At 36.1% G+C, this 19110-nt stretch overlaps 3 protein-coding genes across 6 annotated transcripts; 1 reads left to right on the top strand and 2 right to left on the bottom strand.

Annotated features, from left to right (window-relative positions):
• The first annotated feature begins 1639 nt into the window (after nucleotides 1-1639).
• LOC9322728 (auxin response factor 1) lies at nucleotides 1640-6657 on the top strand. 3 transcript variants are annotated; one of them, XM_021034632.1, is made up of 15 exons: nucleotides 1640-1742; nucleotides 2661-2725; nucleotides 2816-2931; nucleotides 3202-3297; nucleotides 3393-3449; nucleotides 3547-3699; nucleotides 3790-3874; nucleotides 4028-4118; nucleotides 4197-4361; nucleotides 4654-4773; nucleotides 4882-4957; nucleotides 5077-5248; nucleotides 5326-5795; nucleotides 5948-6138; nucleotides 6266-6657. In XM_021034632.1, the coding sequence occupies exons 2-15, from the start codon at nucleotides 2689-2691 to the stop codon at nucleotides 6432-6434; spliced, it is 1998 nt and encodes a 665-aa protein (XP_020890291.1). In that variant the 5' UTR covers nucleotides 1640-1742; nucleotides 2661-2688; the 3' UTR covers nucleotides 6435-6657. The 3 variants fall into 3 exon arrangements, with proteins under 3 accessions (XP_020890291.1, XP_020890292.1, XP_020890290.1); XM_021034633.1 differs by having other exon boundaries at nucleotides 1648-1926; nucleotides 5335-5795; XM_021034631.1 differs by having other exon boundaries at nucleotides 1649-1926.
• A 17-nt stretch (nucleotides 6658-6674) lies between these two features.
• Nucleotides 6675-12765, bottom strand: LOC9322727 (DExH-box ATP-dependent RNA helicase DExH9). Its single transcript, XM_002886615.2, has 14 exons — nucleotides 12329-12765; nucleotides 12014-12214; nucleotides 11711-11929; nucleotides 11109-11447; nucleotides 10125-10229; nucleotides 9543-9653; nucleotides 9103-9353; nucleotides 8840-8963; nucleotides 8470-8752; nucleotides 8223-8377; nucleotides 7944-8087; nucleotides 7627-7859; nucleotides 7189-7453; nucleotides 6675-7091 (listed from the first exon to the last, which is right to left on the bottom strand). Exons 1-14 carry the CDS (start codon nucleotides 12584-12586, stop codon nucleotides 6813-6815), a joined length of 2967 nt encoding a protein of 988 aa, XP_002886661.1. The 5' UTR covers nucleotides 12587-12765; the 3' UTR covers nucleotides 6675-6812.
• Nucleotides 12766-13260: 495 nt separating this feature from the next.
• On the bottom strand, nucleotides 13261-18806 carry LOC110230774 (putative disease resistance protein At1g59780). Of its 2 annotated transcripts, XM_021034625.1 has the most exons (5): nucleotides 18314-18806; nucleotides 16200-17161; nucleotides 15955-16092; nucleotides 13621-15305; nucleotides 13261-13463 (listed from the first exon to the last, which is right to left on the bottom strand). In XM_021034625.1, exons 2-5 carry the CDS (start codon nucleotides 17152-17154, stop codon nucleotides 13455-13457), a joined length of 2787 nt encoding a protein of 928 aa, XP_020890284.1. In that variant the 5' UTR covers nucleotides 17155-17161; nucleotides 18314-18806; the 3' UTR covers nucleotides 13261-13454. The 2 variants fall into 2 exon arrangements, with proteins under 2 accessions (XP_020890284.1, XP_020890282.1); XM_021034623.1 differs by lacking the exons at nucleotides 13261-13463; nucleotides 18314-18806 and having other exon boundaries at nucleotides 13585-15305.
• Nucleotides 18807-19110: the final 304 nt, after the last annotated feature.

Below are 19110 nucleotides of genomic sequence, written 5' to 3'. Positions count from 1 at the left end.
TTAAGAAAGAGGATCATATTAAGGGTGAAAATCCACTTAGGAAAATAATTAGCCAAGAAGTGATGACTGATGTTTCTGCCAAAAAGAAAACAAAATCTCAAATCTCAAAGCCAGTTTCATATCTCTTTAAGAAGAGAGAAGAAACTTAAGAATTCCAAAAATAAACATGCGTGGAAAAAATTGAGATATCATACTTCAAAGTGTTCTCATCTATTAAAAATTCTAGAATAACATATTATTTCATCTTCGATGAAGTATTTTATTTGTCATTTCTTCTAACTAGGCTAGCAGCAAATCATTATGCCCAATTTAAAGCTCACTCAGGTACTTTGACTGATCGATCTCCATCTCGATTCGATTAGATTAGTAGTTTACCTTAAACCACCAAACATTTTATACATTTATTGAGTTGAAACTACCAAAGATAAAGAAAGCCATGACATTTCAACATATCAAAATAATGCATGGAAATACCCAGTTCAATGTTCCTTAGCATGACGAAAATCAAAAGAAAATATTTGGAAGAATTGAGTGGTATCGCTTTGTGCCGCTTTCTTAGCTCAAGGATTTTGGATTCTAGCTACATCAACTTCGTTATCAGTTTAATGCTTGATAACTTTGCCTAGATGTATTTCAGTTTTTTTTTGTTGTTGTGAGGGCTAGCATGATTGTCACATGTTGTATTCAAATCTGTTTCCGTATTTGCATATTTTTTAATGTGCAAACATTTTCAAATTCGAGCGATATAATATTTTTGTAAATCTAAAATATAGGTGAAAAGAAAAAAAATTGTGAAGAAAATTAGATACTTATTCTAAATATTAGTTAAGACTTTTCTGTTCAAAAATTGAATAGTAAAAAAATTTATTAGCATTTTAAGCTATTGTTAGACCGATGTTTTATGACCAATATAATTGATAAAGTTATGTTTTTATAATGTGATGTTGATGATGAGTATTAAGTAAACTAAAATAGTAAAAATGTGATTCATAATGCACAAATTCAATTTTATAAATTTTTACAAATAAAAAGAATATGTATTTTCACTTCAATTCTTGAGAAAAATTTATGTATTAAGAGTATTCTACCTTTCTAATTTACTACTATAGCATATGACAATGTTGATTTTGTCACTCATATGAATTTTGTTAAATATATAATCTAATTTGAAATACAAAAATCATGATTCATGAGGCACGTTTCAATTCACATAATGGGAAATATAGAAAAAAAAATAGCTTTTTATTTGAGCTGTACTATAATTTTTAAAAAGAAAAAAAAATTGTTTCACAAAGATTACTGTAGAACCTTTATTTTATTTCCTATTAACTAGTGTTAATTTAATGAAACAACTAATGAATATTAATCACGAATATATTTGTAGTAGTACAAGAAATTCTTAAAATGTATGCAAAGTCTAAAACATACAATTTATGTAATAGTTTACTAATCTTTAAATAATTACACTTCCTAAGAGTCAGAGGTTTTTTCACTAAATTAACAGCTAAAACCCCAAAAAAATCCGTTAATCATGGCTAGTTTCAGTGAAGTTTCCTCAAAGAAATGCTGTTTTTTTCAAAGTAAAGAGACTAAAGAGAGCAAAGTCATTGCTTGTGGTTAGAAACGAAAACCCAAAGAGAGGAAACAAAGAAAATAAAAGAAAAAATAAAAAAAAGAGAAGAAGAGAAAAAGAGGCAAGCCATAGCCAAAGGGTTCGTGTCGGCTTCAACCAAACACTGACGGTGTGTGTATACACCTTTACATACACACCTTTATCTCTCACATCTTCCCAAATCAATCTTCTACTGTTTTCTTTTTTCCTCTTCTTACATTATTTTTGACAGCAATTCTCAGTTTCTCTCTATCCCCTTTCTGGGTTTTGTTTGAACCCTAGCTCGCTTTGGATCCAGTGGTTTTAAGTTAAAGGTTGGATTTTTATTTCTGGGTTTGCTTGGTTCTGCTTAGTAAATGTTGGAAAAGGAGGAGACTTTAGAGGATCTGTAGTCAGATTTGAGCTGGGTTTGTCGATTTTACCGGGATTTTGATTTTGGGGTTAATGTAGATCAAGAATTGTTACTTTGTTTCATATCCAAATTTCAACTCTTTTTTTGGTTCCTGATCTAAAAATCGTTTCTTTAAGCTTTCTAAATGGGTTTTGTCTTCGGTGGTACTGAAATTTTGTCTGTAGCTGTATTCTTCTCATAGATTTGATTCTATTACATAATCTTAGGTTCTGAGTTTGAAATCTTGGTTTTAGTAACAGTTTTTGTGTTGCATAGTGTGAAGTTATAAGGACTGAAATCTGTTCATTTTTGGTATGTTATTGAGCAGGTTCTTGTCTTGCTTTTGCTTTATTTGTTCTTTCTTTTTACATCTTTGTTTGAGTGACTATTGGATTTTCTCTTCAAATTGGGTAATAAAATTTTGAGAATCTTAGTCTTGTGATGTGCTTTAGACACAATGTAGAACAAAGCAGTTACATAAATGGCCCACATTTTGTCAGTAAATTTATGAAAGGGTTTTAAATGTTTCTACATAATGACATCTATCAGAGTTTTGTTTGTCTAAATTAGAGGAAGGATATGTCCATCTTCTGCTTTTCTCTTTCAGAATAACATTTCAATCTTATAGTTTTCTCTTCTTTTGTTTTTGTTGCCCAGGTAAATTTATCGAGATTAAGGATTCCAAATGGCAGCTACCACTCATTCATCTGTAAAACCGGGAGGTTCGTGGAATATTTATTGCAACCCTTGCTTTGTTTTTGAGAAACTATGTTGCATAATGCATCCCATAACCGTTATTTGTATCTTTGTAGGAGTTTTAAGTGATGCTTTATGTACGGAGCTCTGGCATGCCTGTGCTGGACCTCTTGTAACGCTACCTCGTGAAGGGGAACGAGTTTATTATTTCCCTGAAGGCCACATGGAGCAGGTATTCTTATTGGGTTGAATCACTTAACATTGTGATAAACCGTAGTACCCTCATTTGCTAAAGCCGGTTATGTTAATTGGAGTGTTCTTACTCTATGTCACTTCAGATAACCTTGTTTATGCTTTCTAGCTTAAAATAAAGTCACCAAAACATGTATTGTTGTATAGAACAGATAAATGTACGACCTGTTTTGATTTCACATGATTAATTGTTTTGTGCATCTTATCTGGTTATCACATTTATGCATTTAATTGGTCACTTCCTATGCAGCTCGAGGCATCAATGCACCAAGGTTTGGAGCAACAGATGCCTTCCTTCAATCTTCCATCTAAGATTCTCTGTAAAGTGATCAACATCCAGCGCAGGGTAGGCTGAATTCCATGATATATGATAATTTTTCTTCATGAAATGGGTTGGCTAAATAATTTCATACCTTGTTGTGCTTCACTTTGCAACCTCAGGCAGAGCCCGAGACTGATGAAGTATACGCGCAAATAACCTTATTGCCAGAACTGGATGTAAGTAAATTTGATGGTTTGGTGTTCTATAAAATACGGTTTTGTATTTTTTTTTCCTGTTATTGATTTTGGTGAAACTATTATGTTTGGTTATCAGCAAAACGAACCAACCAGCCCAGATGCACCTGTTCAAGAACCTGAAAAGTGCACTGTACATTCATTTTGCAAGACACTAACTGCTTCAGACACAAGCACACATGGTGGATTCTCTGTGCTACGGCGACACGCAGATGATTGTCTCCCACCCTTGGTCAGACTTGCTTCCGGTGTTCTTGTTGCTTTTTGGACACACCTCCAACTTCTTTTTTTTTTTTGTAACAGTTTGCTTTCTCTTTTCTAGGATATGTCCCAACAACCACCGTGGCAAGAATTGGTTGCAACTGATCTCCACAATAATGAATGGCATTTTAGGCACATTTTCCGAGGTTTTTACACTTGGTATCTTATTATGAGATGGTCTACTGTGGTTCCTTTACCCTAATGCTACTGCTACTGGAAATCTTTAAAGCTTTACATAATTTTGCATTAATATTATTGTTTCACGTTTGTTTTAATCATAAGGTTGTGACTGACTACAGGCCAACCAAGGCGCCATTTGCTAACAACTGGATGGAGTGTATTTGTTAGCTCGAAGAAACTAGTGGCTGGTGATGCTTTCATATTCTTAAGGCAAGTTCCTCATTTCATTTGTATGGATATTGTTTCTGCCATAAACGGCTGGACATGTGACATAGTATTGTCTTTCAGGGGTGAGAATGAAGAGCTCCGAGTTGGTGTTAGGCGGCACATGAGACAACAGACTAATATCCCGTCATCTGTCATTTCAAGTCATAGCATGCATATTGGGGTCCTTGCGACTGCAGCTCATGCCATTACAACAGGGACAATCTTTTCTGTCTTCTACAAGCCCAGGTCTTTTTCTTACTTTACTTTAATTGAGACATTGACTGGGAACAAAATCCTAAAAAACAGTTTAATGCCATCAAATGGTCGAAAACACATCAGTTGATGCATCTGACTGTCAGCCTAATTTAGAAAACTTAAACTTTTGCTATGTTAGATGTATCTGTCCGGTCTGGGACAGACACGCCAGCCATTTTTTTCTCCAAATATGCATCTTATGCCTTTGAGTTACTGTTGCTTGCATATGCTTGATGATAATCATTTTGCTGCAAATTCAGGCTGACGTATCTTCTATTATCAGGACAAGTAGGTCAGAGTTTATTGTGAGCGTCAATAGATATCTCGAAGCTAAGACCCAGAAGCTGTCTGTAGGCATGCGTTTCAAGATGAGATTCGAGGGTGAAGAAGCTCCCGAGAAAAGGTATCACATCTAACTATCTTGTTTTCTTTTCGCTGATAAAGCTGAATGCAATATAACTTCTGGCTTTTTATGTATATATATTTTTTTTTTCTTATTTTAACAATGCAGGTTCAGTGGGACAATAGTTGGTGTTCAGGAAAACAAGTCTTCGGTCTGGCATGATTCTGAATGGAGATCGCTAAAGGTTAGAATATTCTACTGTTATACTTTGCAGTGGAGCAAGTTGTGGGTTTGTATTTCTTTAGTTGAATGAATAGAGTGATGCATCTTAATATGCTTCTTTGCAATCTGATCATGCTTCAGGTTCAATGGGACGAACCCTCATCTGTATTTCGTCCTGAAAGAGTTTCACCTTGGGAACTTGAGCCCCTAGTTGCAAATAGTACTCCTTCTTCACAACCTCAGCCTCCACAAAGGAACAAACGACCGAGACCTCCTGGTTTACCTTCACCAACCACCGGTCCATCTGCTCCTGGTATTCTGTTTTCTCTTCTCTTCTGAACTGTTCTTCTTTGTGGCAGCTCTGGCTCTTTTTATTGATGCTCTCTTCAGTTACTCCAGATGGTGTGTGGAAATCCCCGGCAGACACTCCTTCCTCAGTGCCATTATTCTCTCCTCCTGCCAAAGCTGCTACGTTTGGTCATGGTGGGAACAAATCATTTGGAGTATCTATTGGATCAGCCTTTTGGCCCAGCCATGCAGATAGTGCAGCTGAATCCTTTGCTTCAGCGTTTAACAATGAATCTACTGAAAAGAAGCAAACTAATGGAAATGTCTGTAGGCTTTTTGGGTTTGAGCTAGTTGAAAATGTTAATGTGGATGAATGTTTCTCTGCTGCCTCTGTGTCCGGTGCTGTCGCTGTAGATCAACCTGTCCCATCCAATGAGTTTGACTCTGGTCAGCAGTCTGAGCCGTTAAACATCAACCAATCTGATATTCCTTCGGGGAGTGATGACCCTGAGAATTCCTCTTTGAGGTCTCCTCAAGAATCACAAAGTAGACAGATACGTAGCTGCACAAAGGTGATTATTAGCCTCTTGTATCGCTCAATCTTTCAAAATCAATTTTTTTTTTTTGTTTTTGGGTCACAACTCCAATATTGGTCTTAAATTGTCAGACCGTGACTGCGTCTTGCTTTTGACTAAAACACAATGTTTTTGGCGATTTGATTTAGGTGCACATGCAAGGCAGTGCAGTTGGCAGAGCTGTTGATTTGACAAGGTCAGAGTGTTATGAAGATCTATTCAAGAAGCTGGAGGAGATGTTCGAAATCAAGGGTGAACTCTTAAAATCTACCAAAAAATGGCAAGTTGTTTACACCGATGATGAAGATGACATGATGATGGTTGGTGATGATCCATGGAAGTAAGTGCATTTGCGGTCTAATACTCACAAGAAACACAGCATTGTTTACAATTGCAGAGCATCATCTACTTTAATGTAATCCTTTTTCTTTACTGTTGACATTATGGTCTTCTGTTTTGTGATGCAGTGAGTTCTGTGGAATGGTGAGAAAGATATTCATCTACACACCTGAGGAAGTGAAGAAACTTTCACCGAAGAACAAACTCGCAGTCAATGCAAGGATGCAGCCCAAAACTGATGCAGAGGAAAATGGGAATACAGAGGGCAGGTCATCATCTATGGCTGGATCAAGATGAGTATATCACTGTTATGCTTTAAATGTACTTGCCACGTAGGAAAGATGAAAGCAGAAGCAAGAGATCGTTAGACAATGTGAAAATTGAGATGTCTGTGTATAGCAATGAAGTTTTATGTCTTCAGGTCCCATGAATTCACTTAGATGCAATGTGTTTTGAGGAGTTGTGTAGCTTTTGTACGGGAAAATGTGGAAATTAAGATTCACGTCTTGTTCTACGTTAACTGGTCATAGTCAAAAATAAAATTATGAAACTAAATCTCCTCTTGCTTTATAGTTCTTTGTTCACATTGTGAGACCTTAAGAATAAATGATGGTACAAACAAAATTCGTTGCTTTTGTTTCAATCTTGTTGCCAAGATGAGATAAGCACACGACATCACAAGTAGAGAGACGCTGCAAATACAATGTCTCTTTTGATCTTGGAAACAGCTTCTTCTAGTTTAGCTTCAAGCTGTGTTTCTCCTATAGATTTTGCAGCTACTATGAGCTGTTGCAGAACTTCCTCCATTCTCCTTATCGCTCTGATCAAGCTCCCTTCGAAAACACGAGCAATCTCCATGACCTCATAGAATTTCGACCCTTTTGCCCAAGCATGCACCGCCTCCATTATATCTGGTCTGAACGATTGAACAAAACTCTCCACATCGATTTCGACCTAACACATTGCCATACCAGACAAAGTTATGGACCAAAGCTCATTCAAATGGTCAAGTTTTCTTGGATGAGCAAGGAGAGAATGTGTTAGTGAATACCTTGCAGTCAAGCTGAAGTTCAGCAACACGCCTGGCTGTGTCCTGTAACTGTATGAATAGCAAGTCGAGTTCTTCTCTAGGTTTAGCGGCATCAGGGACTCTCTCTCGCCACACAAAGCAAGAGAGGAGCGAAACCAACTCCTCCACCTTTGCATCCTTGAAGATACCACTGAACATTAACTCCGTTAATGTCAATTCTTCTGCACTACTGATTTCACATGCAACCTTACCCTTCAACTCCACGACATTATCACTAGTGATGTATCTGCGTTTCAATAGAATAATAAAAAAAATTAAGCTAATAGAGTCATCAATGGAACATTACAGTCCTGTAACTTTAAAAAGAGCAGAAGAGAATGATGTAGCTGACGTATAAGATTGAGTTGGTTTCATAAGTATATTTTGAAAGTGAATGAAATGAATTTAGCAAATATTTACCCTAGTCTTCGTAAAACACGCTTTCTGGCTTTGAGTTCATCTTTAAACGCCAATGCTGTTGATGATCGGACAGTTTTTTTAAGTGACTTGATCTTGGCTGTTAGCTCTTCCTTCATGTGTAGAACTTTCAGCTTTTCTGTTATGAGGGGAGATTTCGCAATTTTGTGTTTTTCAAATAGATTTTCCAGAGCCTCCAACCGACGAACTGTCTTTTTGTAAGAGCTGCTCTTAATCTAATGAAGTAAAAGTTGTATTCATCTCTTGTGAGAAATGAAAGATAGCAGAAGCAGAAAGGTACTGGGGAGAAAACAAAATACCTTCATATCAACTTCAGGATCTAGGGGTATTCCATCAGGATGTCTAGCGAGTAACTCAGAAACCTTCTTCAGAGCATTCTCTCGAGCTTCCAGTGGTACAAGATCTTTTGGTATATTCATGATTGCACTGCTTAAACTCTTAATCTGTCCATGATGATAAAGAAAAACAATAAGATCATCAATAGCAGAATCAAGGAGGATGAGCCGCACAAGAATGTATAAGACATTATAAAGGACTACAAGACAAGAAAAGAAAATTAAACGGAGCAGCCATGATACCTGAGACAAAAGAACAGTGACCACAACAGGCTCACCACGTTCCTTAATTGGCACAGCCTTAACTTTCTTTTTGCCAACACCATCTTTGCTAACCATACATCTAGTCAATACATCTACAGAGTAGTTTGCATCCTCCGGTCTTCTATTATCATCATCTGAATTAATTACTCATGTCAAGACGAAATCATTATATTGTGTGAGCAGATTAATACCATTATACCAAAATTTAATTCTCAAGAGTTCCAACCTTCAGATAAGCTTTTGACTTTGTTAAATTTCATTATCACTCCCCATGTATCCTGGTCTTCAATGCTAAATGATTGTGTCTCTTCATCATCATTTGTGCAATCGAGACAAACAGCTCTGTTTGGCAGCAAAAAGGGTAAGCAGTACTTTGGAATGAACACAATTTCACGTATATCCTTCTTCAGACTCTTATATTGCAAAATCAGGTTATAGTAATTTTTTAAGCTTTCTTCTTCTTCAATCACCATAGAGTCTCTCTCTTCTTCCAGGGATTTTATTTGCTTCTGCGAAGACCAGGCCACAATCAGATCATACACAAAAAGTGAACACTATCATCAGGAAATCTAACATTTAGCATTTTGCAACTGCACCTCGAGATCAGGTATAGCACGGTCAGCTTGAAACTGAAAGAACGAATTGCGCAGAAGATTCTCAGGATCACCTTCTTCACACCGCAACTGATTTAGAAGCATGTTATAGCTTAAATGGAAGGCACTGGTGAATAAAGGAAACAAAACAGTCTTGGTGAGTGAATATGTCAAGATGTCTAACCCTCTTAAAGCAGACTATCAATCAGGGTGATAATTTTCTACCCTGATAATAAAATACATATTTGAAATACTTAACCATGTACCTGTTCAAAGAATCAGCACTTCCTTTGAGCATTGATTTAGCAACAGCGGGTTCCATTTTCTCGTCAACCATGAGGATGCAGATACCTCGTTTGTCAATACCTCGACGTCCAGCACGACCACTCATCTGTATGTACTCTCCACTTGATAGCCACCGGAACTTGTCTCCATCAAACTTACGTACATTGGTAAACACAACCGTCTTTGCCGGCATGTTCAATCCAATACTAAATGTCTCTGTTGCAAACAAACACTAAAAGAAAATACTTCAAACTTCAGTGGCAATGACATAGTAAGAACGCGTATACACAATCCAAAAGAGGAAAAACTTAAATCAAAGTGATGCATGCCAAAGAAACTACACGAAAACATCACAAAATCACATACCAAAAGGTAGCAAGAATTGACAATATGGAAATTGTGGTTCTGCGCATTCACCTACCTTAATAAGACCTTCCTGAAATAATATCTCAATTACTTCTTTCAAAATTGGAAGCAGTCCTGAATGATGAACGCCTATACCACGTTTCAAGATGGGTAAAATATTTGACACCTGCAGTACATGAAGCCATGAATTATGTCAATTTCCCCGCAGGACAAATATATTTAACAAGCCAAATCGCATCTGAAACTAGATCAACTACACAAGCACCAAGACAACCCTTTATGGAACATCAGATTTAAGGAATATAAGCTATTACATGGTAGTGAAAAGTATAATATCTAGGGAAAGCTCAATTTTTGTGCAAGAGGATGGCTGGCTACAAGGCAAACAAAATATAAAATAAAATATTGAGATAAAAGAGGCGACGAGATTAGTGGGAAATCCACTACTAGTAAGCCAATATACTAGCCATTTCCTACAGAGATGTGCACATGATCATCCTAGCCCACAGATAACCCAACAACATTAAAACATAATAATATGTTTCAAGAAGTTGTGGAAAGTATTCACAAAAGATATAGGTTAAGGCGCATTATACAAACACTAAGCATCTTAGAAAGAGCTTTAATGAATGCTTGCCTGAGGTAGCTTCTTATCATCATCTGAAAGCATATCAATTGCACTAGTAAAGATTGTCTCCACAGCGTCTTTCTCATCATCGCTGTTTAAATCCATCTTAGACATCTGTGGAACAAACAGACAGGCATTATACTCACGTTTTAGTAGTAAAAGAACGCAGACAATGAACTTCAGGTTGTAAAATACACATAAAACAAGACACGCCATAGAGTCATTGCAAGGTGCAGAAAACCACAGTAGAAAAATCATAAAAACAATTTTTGAACAGTCTATTCAGAGAAAAAAAATATGAAGAGTGCGCTGCTGCAATGTAATAACCAACTGTCAAGATTAAGAATGTAGAAACGTTTTTCATTCAGTGGTGGGAATAGTATACTATAGACAATTCTTGATTCAAGTGAGGGCTTCTTTTGCGACCCAACTCCTACAATTGATCCAAGATACCCAGAATACTCAGATCTTCAGCTACTAACTCTATTTAACCCCTATCAGGAATAACCGACTCCAGCAAGATATTTTTTCTGAGCTGGCTAAGACAAAACACCGTAGTCAATAGACTTTGCTAGTTTCTGAATCAATTGAAAACACACATGAACAGATATAATAACCAATATAGGTACCAAATCTGTAACGCCCCGACCGTAAAACTTGGATGCTACAACATCTTCACACAAGACTCCAGGAGCTTATAACAGTCCCTCAAACCCCATATTATTTTAAAAGGGATAAGACTGATCCCAAGCATAAAAAGAAGACAGAACAGAAAAGACCCAAGTTTTGGGACCAATTTTCTTATTTTCAGCAGAAACAAATTCAGATTCCTGTTTGGCTACTAGTTACAAACAAAGAACATACCCCAAATGGGATGAAATGATCATATGACAGCGCTAATATCTAGGGATTTTGAAAGAAGTCAAATAAAATTTTTTGCTGGTAAACGATATCTTTACTAGCACCAGACAAACAGAAGAGGAGGAAACTAACCTGCATAGCAAGTGCCTCGCATTCCTTTTTGCTGAAACTAAACAAAATTACGGGATCATATTGTCGCTGAATTATCATTTTCACCAATTTGAAAATATCACTTTCTTCACCAAGTTTTCCCATCACTAATCCCTTTTGAGACTTTCCATTATCTCTTTTCTTGTCACCCTCATTAGTCGGAACTAGTGCGTTAAGAGATTTCTGGAAGCTATCCTCGTGAAATTTAGCCTTTTCATCCACAACCAAGTAAAGTCCATTACCTCCAGCAGGAAAGACATAATGCTGAAGCGGAGTCGGCCGATAATCGGTGTAAACAATGTGGCATGGTTGTTGGTGAACCTACAATACCAATTCTATAATCACATCTCCAGAGCAACCACGCCAAATATAATAAAATTTCATTTGTTTTAAACAGGCTGTTTTACTATGGCGTACTCAAAGAAACACCATATATATATGAAAACTACATTGCATTTCGCCAAGTCATGTTTCTATTTCCTCCAAAATAAATAAAGATATGAAATCATAATTGTAAGTTGATATGAAAATGTATTCATCCATTCACAGAAGAGAGGTAGAAGGAGTAGCAAGCGTGAAATTACCTTTGCAACCCAATCAGCAAACTCCTTGGCATTGGGAACAGTTGCAGATAGAAACACAAAACGAGAATTCTTCGGAGCCATGACAATACTCTCTTCCCAAACCACACCTCTTTCGCTATCTCGCATGTAATGCACCTCATCAAAAATAATCCAGGCAACCTCCCGCATAATCTCAGACCCTTTATACTGCATACTACGCAAGATCTCCGTGGTCATGACCTGAAACAAATAACAAAAAAACTATGAACAAATAGCAAATAAGCAATCTCTGAGACAGAACCAAAAAGTAGTAAAGATACTTACAAGGCAAGAGGCATTAGGATCAATAGTAACATCTCCAGTCATCAAACCAACATCAGAAAACTCTTCTTTAAAATCTCTGTACTTCTGATTACTAAGTGCCTTTATAGGAGAAGTATAAATAACCCTCTGGTTTTCCTTCAAAGACATGGCAATAGCATACGACGCCACAACTGTTTTACCAGCTGATGTATGAGCTGAAACCTAAACATGAAACCACACAGTTTTACCAAAAGATGTAAACTTTACAGATTGATTAACCCATTCAATAACACTTGATAGTAAAGCTTGGAGCTTTGAAATCAGAGTAAAGCTTACCATGACTGATTCGCCATTATCGAGACACTTGATAGCTTCAGATTGGAAGGAGTCAAGTGTAAAGGGGAAATTTTTAGCCGGTGGTTTCGCGTGGACGGAGGGAGCAAGAGGAACGTAATTTTCAGGGAAGGAAACATCGTGAACGCAACCCACAAGCTCTTCGTTGATGATTTGGGAGGAATCGTCTTCTCTCTGAACCTTTTGCGGCGGAGCAGAATCAGAAGATACCTCCACTGATTTTCTCTTCACGGAACCCATGGTGTGTGTAGTTTTAGTTCTCCGCCGACGAGTAACGTTTCTTCCGGTGGGTTTTCACAAAACGAAGAAGATGAATACTTTCTCTCTCTTTGTCTCTCCACGTGCGTGCGTTTTAGGGTTTCCTTTAAGCCCAATTTTGTTTACTTAAGGCCCAATTGTTTTTTTTTTTTTCTCAACGAATAACGATAGGGGTTGGTTCATTATTATTAAATCTTTATAGTAAAAATGTCAAATGATTATTAAATCTTGGTAAATTACATGTGTTATTATCTCGCCTTGAACATGTTTGATTACAAACAAACACATCAAGAAATATCTAAGACTTTGAACAAACCATTTGCTTATCAAAGTAGCATTGAAAATGTCGCTATAAAATCTTTATACTCTTCTTAGATAAGTTATACACTTATATGAATTAAAAGATAAAAACACATGAGAATGAACAATCTTATCATAATTTGCAAGTTTACGTAAAACTCCTTATTGGTAAAGACTTCGGAAACTTTGTATAGCTTTTATGATGTCTTATATCATTGTCTCATCATAATTTGAATGCTCTGGACCGTACAAGACAAGCTTCCGAGCTTATTTATGAGAAATACCATATACTGTGGAGGACAACAACAGTTTTGGTATCACGCAAATTCCACAAAGCTCCATTTAACACAAGAAGATAATCAATTTGATAAACACAATAGAAAGCAGACCAAGTAACTTGTTTTAACACAGAACCAGCAACCTTAGTATGGTGGTGGAACAAGAGCCAATAGTTTGATTGGGAACCAAAACACATCAACACAATGCAAAAGAGATTATTATTATTACATTACAAGGATATATATATAGCCACAATCCAATTGAGAAGATATTAATTGACCTGAAAAACAAAGAGAGAATAACTGATTAAATTTCATGAAAGTACATAATCAAATTTGTTTTCCATCAAAAAAAATGAAGTCGAGTCATCTTCATTGGTTTTTTCTTTATGAAATTTTTTCTCAGATTATTGGACTCGGGAAAGAATATATTATTACCTCGCTGTCTTCTGGTTCTAGTGGCCAGTCATATCGAATAAGAGGAATGTGTTGGGTTTTATAGTAATCTTCTCCTCCTTTGGAAACCCTCTTCTGAAATTCTCTTTCCTTTGTGTAGAAACTCAATTCCTGTAATGAAGTGATAAATCTCAGCCCATCTGGAAGCTCCTTTAGCTTATGACACCAATGAATAATGAGAGAATGAAGAAGGGGCATGGAGCCTTCTTCTACTTTCCACTCTTCCCATTCATCTAGTCCACACAAATCGAGCTTCAGCAATTGAGGAAACCCACCGCTGGAGCAAACCATTTCCCTCCCAACATAAGCGTTCCACCATAAAGAAACCACTTTCAGTTGTAGCAGTTTCTCTAAAATTGGCATCGGATCCTCCTCCAAACGACAATCATGTAAAGATATGGTTGTAAGATGAGAAGGAAAATGTTGCACATCAGGTAACATCGGCCTATATATCAACTTCGGGTGTTTGAGATGAACGGAATTCTCGGGAGATCGTATAGTAAGATCTTCCAAGTGTCCCAATTTACTTAGAGTTGAAGATAGAGTTTCCATACGCCACCCCTCGCCACTGATAAAGATATGGAGACTCCTTAGCCTTGTCATACGGTGAAGATCCGTCGCATTGCTATTCTCTGTTGAGAAATACTTCAACGTCTCCAATTTGAGTAGATTACCCAATTCCAACTTTGTCCTACTAGTTGTACTCCATGGTAAGCAGAGATATCTCAGTTCTAGCATCTCTTTAAAGACATTGGGCACGTCATTCAGATGAGAACGTATATTTAGATTAAGATAGAGCAGCGACTTCAGGTTCCGCAAAGATGAAGGTAGATGAGTTACCTTTGCGTCATATAAACTCAAATACTTCAAGTGGATGAGCTTTCCAATGCTAGAGGGTAACTTCCCTCCCTCAAATTTAGCCCATCTGAGATCTAAAACCCTCAACAATGGTAACTCCATGAAGTTTGATCTCATCATAATCCAATCATACCCAACTGGAATAAACAAGAGAGATCTAAGTTTGGAATTCTTCATGTCCCTCTCTCCACTAAAAGTACGGGTGCCGTACACAACGAGTCTACGTGATTTGCTAGAAGCTTGAGAGTGTACGCTTGAGCTGCTGGCTGGATCACTAACAATCTTTACAAAGCTCTCTTCCTTGGCTTTTAACAAACAAATCTCTCTCATCAAGTCATGCAACTGACAAATTTCAAATCTCGAAGTCGCCAAGTCTCTTTGAGAAATAACCATATTTCTCTTCACTAACTCTTCTATGTAGAGATCTGCAACATCTCGAATGGAAGCTCCCTCGTAATGCCTAGGATTTGTTATTCCTTCTGCAGCCCAGACATAAGACAATCTCTCTAATTCTATTTCACGATCTTCTGGAAAAGAGGCTAGGTAGAGTAAGCAGTTCTTCAAATAATTAGGCAATCCTTCAAAGCTCAAAGACAGAACATGATTGATCGAACTGCTATCGTCATCATTGGAACTAATCCCACCTCCAACTATGTGAGATTTAATATTCTCAGATATCATTTTCCACTGACGTGGTGTGTGTTGGGCAGCTAACAACCCTCCTAACACTTTGACAGCCAATGGTAGTCCTCCACAATGTTTGATCATCTCCTTAGCCATCTCTACCATATCTTTATCAATTATATATCCTACACAACATTACGCAGTCAAATATCAATTAGCGTAGGATCTTCAATTTTAAGATATAGTGAAACTAGACGTGTTTGAGATATCGTAGATGGCTTTCTTAAGTATTGATTGAAAGATTCTAGTGATTTAGTGAGCTTGGTTCTTTCACTTTTTGAAATAATTTAGAATCATCAAAATATCTTCATGTTTTGATAAAAAGAATTTGTAATTTATGCTTGGTGACTGTCTAATTTGAAAATATGAGCTTAGTTTAACTAAGTGATTAACGAAGTAGTTGGTGTCATGGAAGTGGATTGACTTTGCTCGAGTGTTTCATATCCTAGGATTGAGTTTTATGAATAATGCCTTAGCATCATAATCCAGTTGTTAATCTAATTAACTAGTCAATTGTGTTACTCGTGATCCACTACTTTAAATATTGGCTCATCTGTGGTTGATTATGTTTATAGTCTTTTTACCTTTGTTTGCTTGATCTCGCTGAATTTACTTTAGTGTTCTTTTAATGGCTCTGTAAATTTCTATTGCTTTACTTGTTGGTTTATACTTTTTTTTTTTCGGACAAAGTTGGTTTATACTATGTTAGCATTTTCTTAAATAAAATAGTATGATTTTATGTATATATATATGGTCGGTTTATGTAAAGCTTACCAGTTGTGCCGTTCTTAGGAAATGCTATCATTTGTAAAAGTTTCCAACATTCATCAAGAGTTAGGCCTTCTGGTTTAAAGGTGACACATTGTGGATGTACATCATTATTGCGAGAAGTAAGCAGCACCTTCCAACCAGCTGCAATTAAGCAACATAAGTGTTTATGAGCAATTTGTGGCCCTTTGGATTATCTTCCTTTAAAGGGGGAAAAATATAGAAAAAGAAAATCTAGCTTAAGATGTCACCTTTTCTCTCTGGAAACATTCGCTTTATTGTGTCCCAGTCTGTACTTTTCCATACGTCATCAAAGACGATCAAAGCCTTTTTTGTTTCCAACAATTGAATGAGTTTCTCCTGAAGTTCGTCTTCATTCATATCAGAAATCTTCTTCCTTTGTGATATGTTCCTATCAGAAACTTCATCTGCAGGACTAAGACTCTGCTGTAGTTTGTCTTCCTTCATGTCAGCAACGTAATCTCCATGACTAAGATTCTTCAAGATGGTCTCCCACACATGCTTCCGTGTAAACTCTTGCGATACACACACCCACGCAAGTCCATCAAAATGACCTTTTACCTTATCATGATTAAAAACTTGCCGTGCAAGGGTGGTTTTGCCAAGACCACCTAAGCCAGTTATGGATACGCCAAGACTGCTATCGTTTCCCACCAATTCCTCAACCAATTTCTCAACATTTTTCTCCAAACCAACAAGATTGGTTTCAGATTCAATAGGAAATGTATGACGCATCTCCCTTTTTCTATCCTGTAGAGCCTGCAAATACCCACCTTCAATAATGTTTGATTGTATGCCTAAAGTCTGCATAACCTGGATTACTTTGGAGATTCTCGTACTAATGCTTGTGATTTCTAAGGCAGTCTTCCTATGACCACTTTGAATGCAAGCAAGACTACTCATGTGATTCTTGATGCCACTGCTTTTACTTCGTTCTCTCTTTAGAAGATAGGCTTCAATTATATCCTCAGCATCATAAGTGATTTCTTTTACCTCGTCTACGCAGTTTCTTGCAAGTGCAGTTGTTTGTTTCCTTGCATCCGCATCACTCAAAAAGGACATTAACATCTTCATATCACTCTTTAGCTCAGTGATTTGCTCTTCAACTCCCTGAAATCGCTCATAATTTTCGCTCACGAGTTCCCAAAGCTTTTCAACACCGAAAGATACAATTGCGTCAACCATAATTGTCCTGTTTTAGAGGAAACGTTAGTAAGGAAAGGAATTACTAATAGAAATGAGTAAAGGTAAAATTGTAAATTTTTTGTGATGAAATTGCGGGTGTGTAAATAATAATATATATTTAGCTTTACATATTAGATTACATGCTTTTATTATTATGTGTATTATATTTCCATTCGAAAAAGTTAGAGTGTTAAACGTCCAAAAATAAATAAATGAAAGCTTTTTGAGATTTTTGGATTGCGTGCTTTTATTAGTAAGCAACCCTCTAAATGAAATAGATGGTTTTTTCCTCTTACTTGTATCTCTGTAATTTTGGGATTTTCCATCATAAACCATTTCTAGACTACACCAATAATTTAGAACTTTGGGATCATAAATATCTATGTGTAACAGCAATCAGAGAAATAAGCAAGAGTCACATATCATCGTTTCAATCGATTCACACAAGGTTATTATTAACCAACGCGGAAACGACGACATTAGTATTAGTATTTATAATTGGCATCACAATTACAAAACAAGCTCTTTCGCAGAAGACGAAAATTTAGAACAAAGGCAGTTGACACACTCAACAACAATGACCAACGATAAAGTCATATTTAATCAATAATCAAACACCAAACACATATCAGGTTTTGTTTGTTATGTCCGGTTTTTGAGTTAGACTCGAATCCATTTAAACGCGGTTTGTTAAACGCCATTTATGGCCAATTATACGAAAACCAAAATTTAATCCTGTTTTTGTAGGATTTTGAAGATTTTGAAAGTTTGTGTTGCATTATGATGAGGCAAACAATGTAGGAGTAAATAGTTTGGGTAAAAATTATTGGGGTAGTTTAGAAAAGTCAACCCTTCAGAATATAACGTACAAAAGTGGTATTGTACTCTTTTTTTTTTTTTTGGGGTACTCTTAGATCAAAAGAAACCCATTTGAAGAATCTTAGTATATGTTGACAAACAAAAAAAAATGAATCGACGATTCAAGTTTCCTAAAACATGATCTAATAATTTTGCATGTTTTAAAAAGAAATAAAAAAAATCTAATTTAAAGAGTAGACTCGATTTGATCAAAACAAATACAGAAGAAAAACTTTCTGCAATCAGAAAAGAAAGAAACTTCGAAAGCAGAGTACATTCAATAACAAACAAACTGACTCACCTCACCTGTTGAAGCACTTATTTTCTCGTTGTCCTTTGCAAGAAGAAAGATGATTTTTCTTTGTTCTTTAGTTATGAGGTCTCAACTTATTATTATATGGGAGTAAGTTTGGACCCGGTAGCCAATAAGCCAAGTTGAAGATATTTAAATTAAAGTAAGACCGGGAAAGTAATAATATTAATAGGACCTTGTGCAGTGCACTTTAGAAACTTGGGTCAATAAATAAAAAAGACCAATAAACTATCTCGCCACTCTGCCTTCAAGCCGTCAACTCCGGTGCTTTAATCATTCTTTAATTATTTGATCCGTAATCTCCGTTAAATCTTAGTATTGACAAATTAAAAAAAAAAAAAAAAAAGGCTGGACACGATTACTTTTTACGCGCTTCGTACTTATGAGTTATGACTTGACTTTTACCCAGCTATCAAATTTTCAATACCCGCAAATAAAAGTCGAGTATGATTTTCAAAATTAGTAACTCATATGATCAAATTTATCGATTTTAGATTTTGATATTTGTTAAACAAAAATTTCTTTTTATTTATTTAAAAAAATATATAAAGAAACTATACACACATGTCAAATTTATCAACGTGTAAAACCTAAAAAAAATTAGTTTAGAAAAAAATTATAAGAAAATTATACGTATATATCTTATATTAAACAATTCTAAGAATCTAAAGAAGATAAATATAAGGAAACTAGATGTAGCTTATGAAATAAAAATAGAAACTTAAGAAAAAAATTAATAATGCAACTATACATATATATCTTATAAAAAAATAATTTTTAAAAAA

Source organism: Arabidopsis lyrata, assembly GCF_000004255.2.
Source record: "Arabidopsis lyrata subsp. lyrata unplaced genomic scaffold ARALYscaffold_2, whole genome shotgun sequence".
In the NCBI taxonomy this organism is placed as follows: domain Eukaryota; kingdom Viridiplantae; phylum Streptophyta; class Magnoliopsida; order Brassicales; family Brassicaceae; genus Arabidopsis; species Arabidopsis lyrata.
Note: the sequence above shows the minus strand (reverse complement) of the source record. Positions and strands in the feature narration are given on the sequence as shown.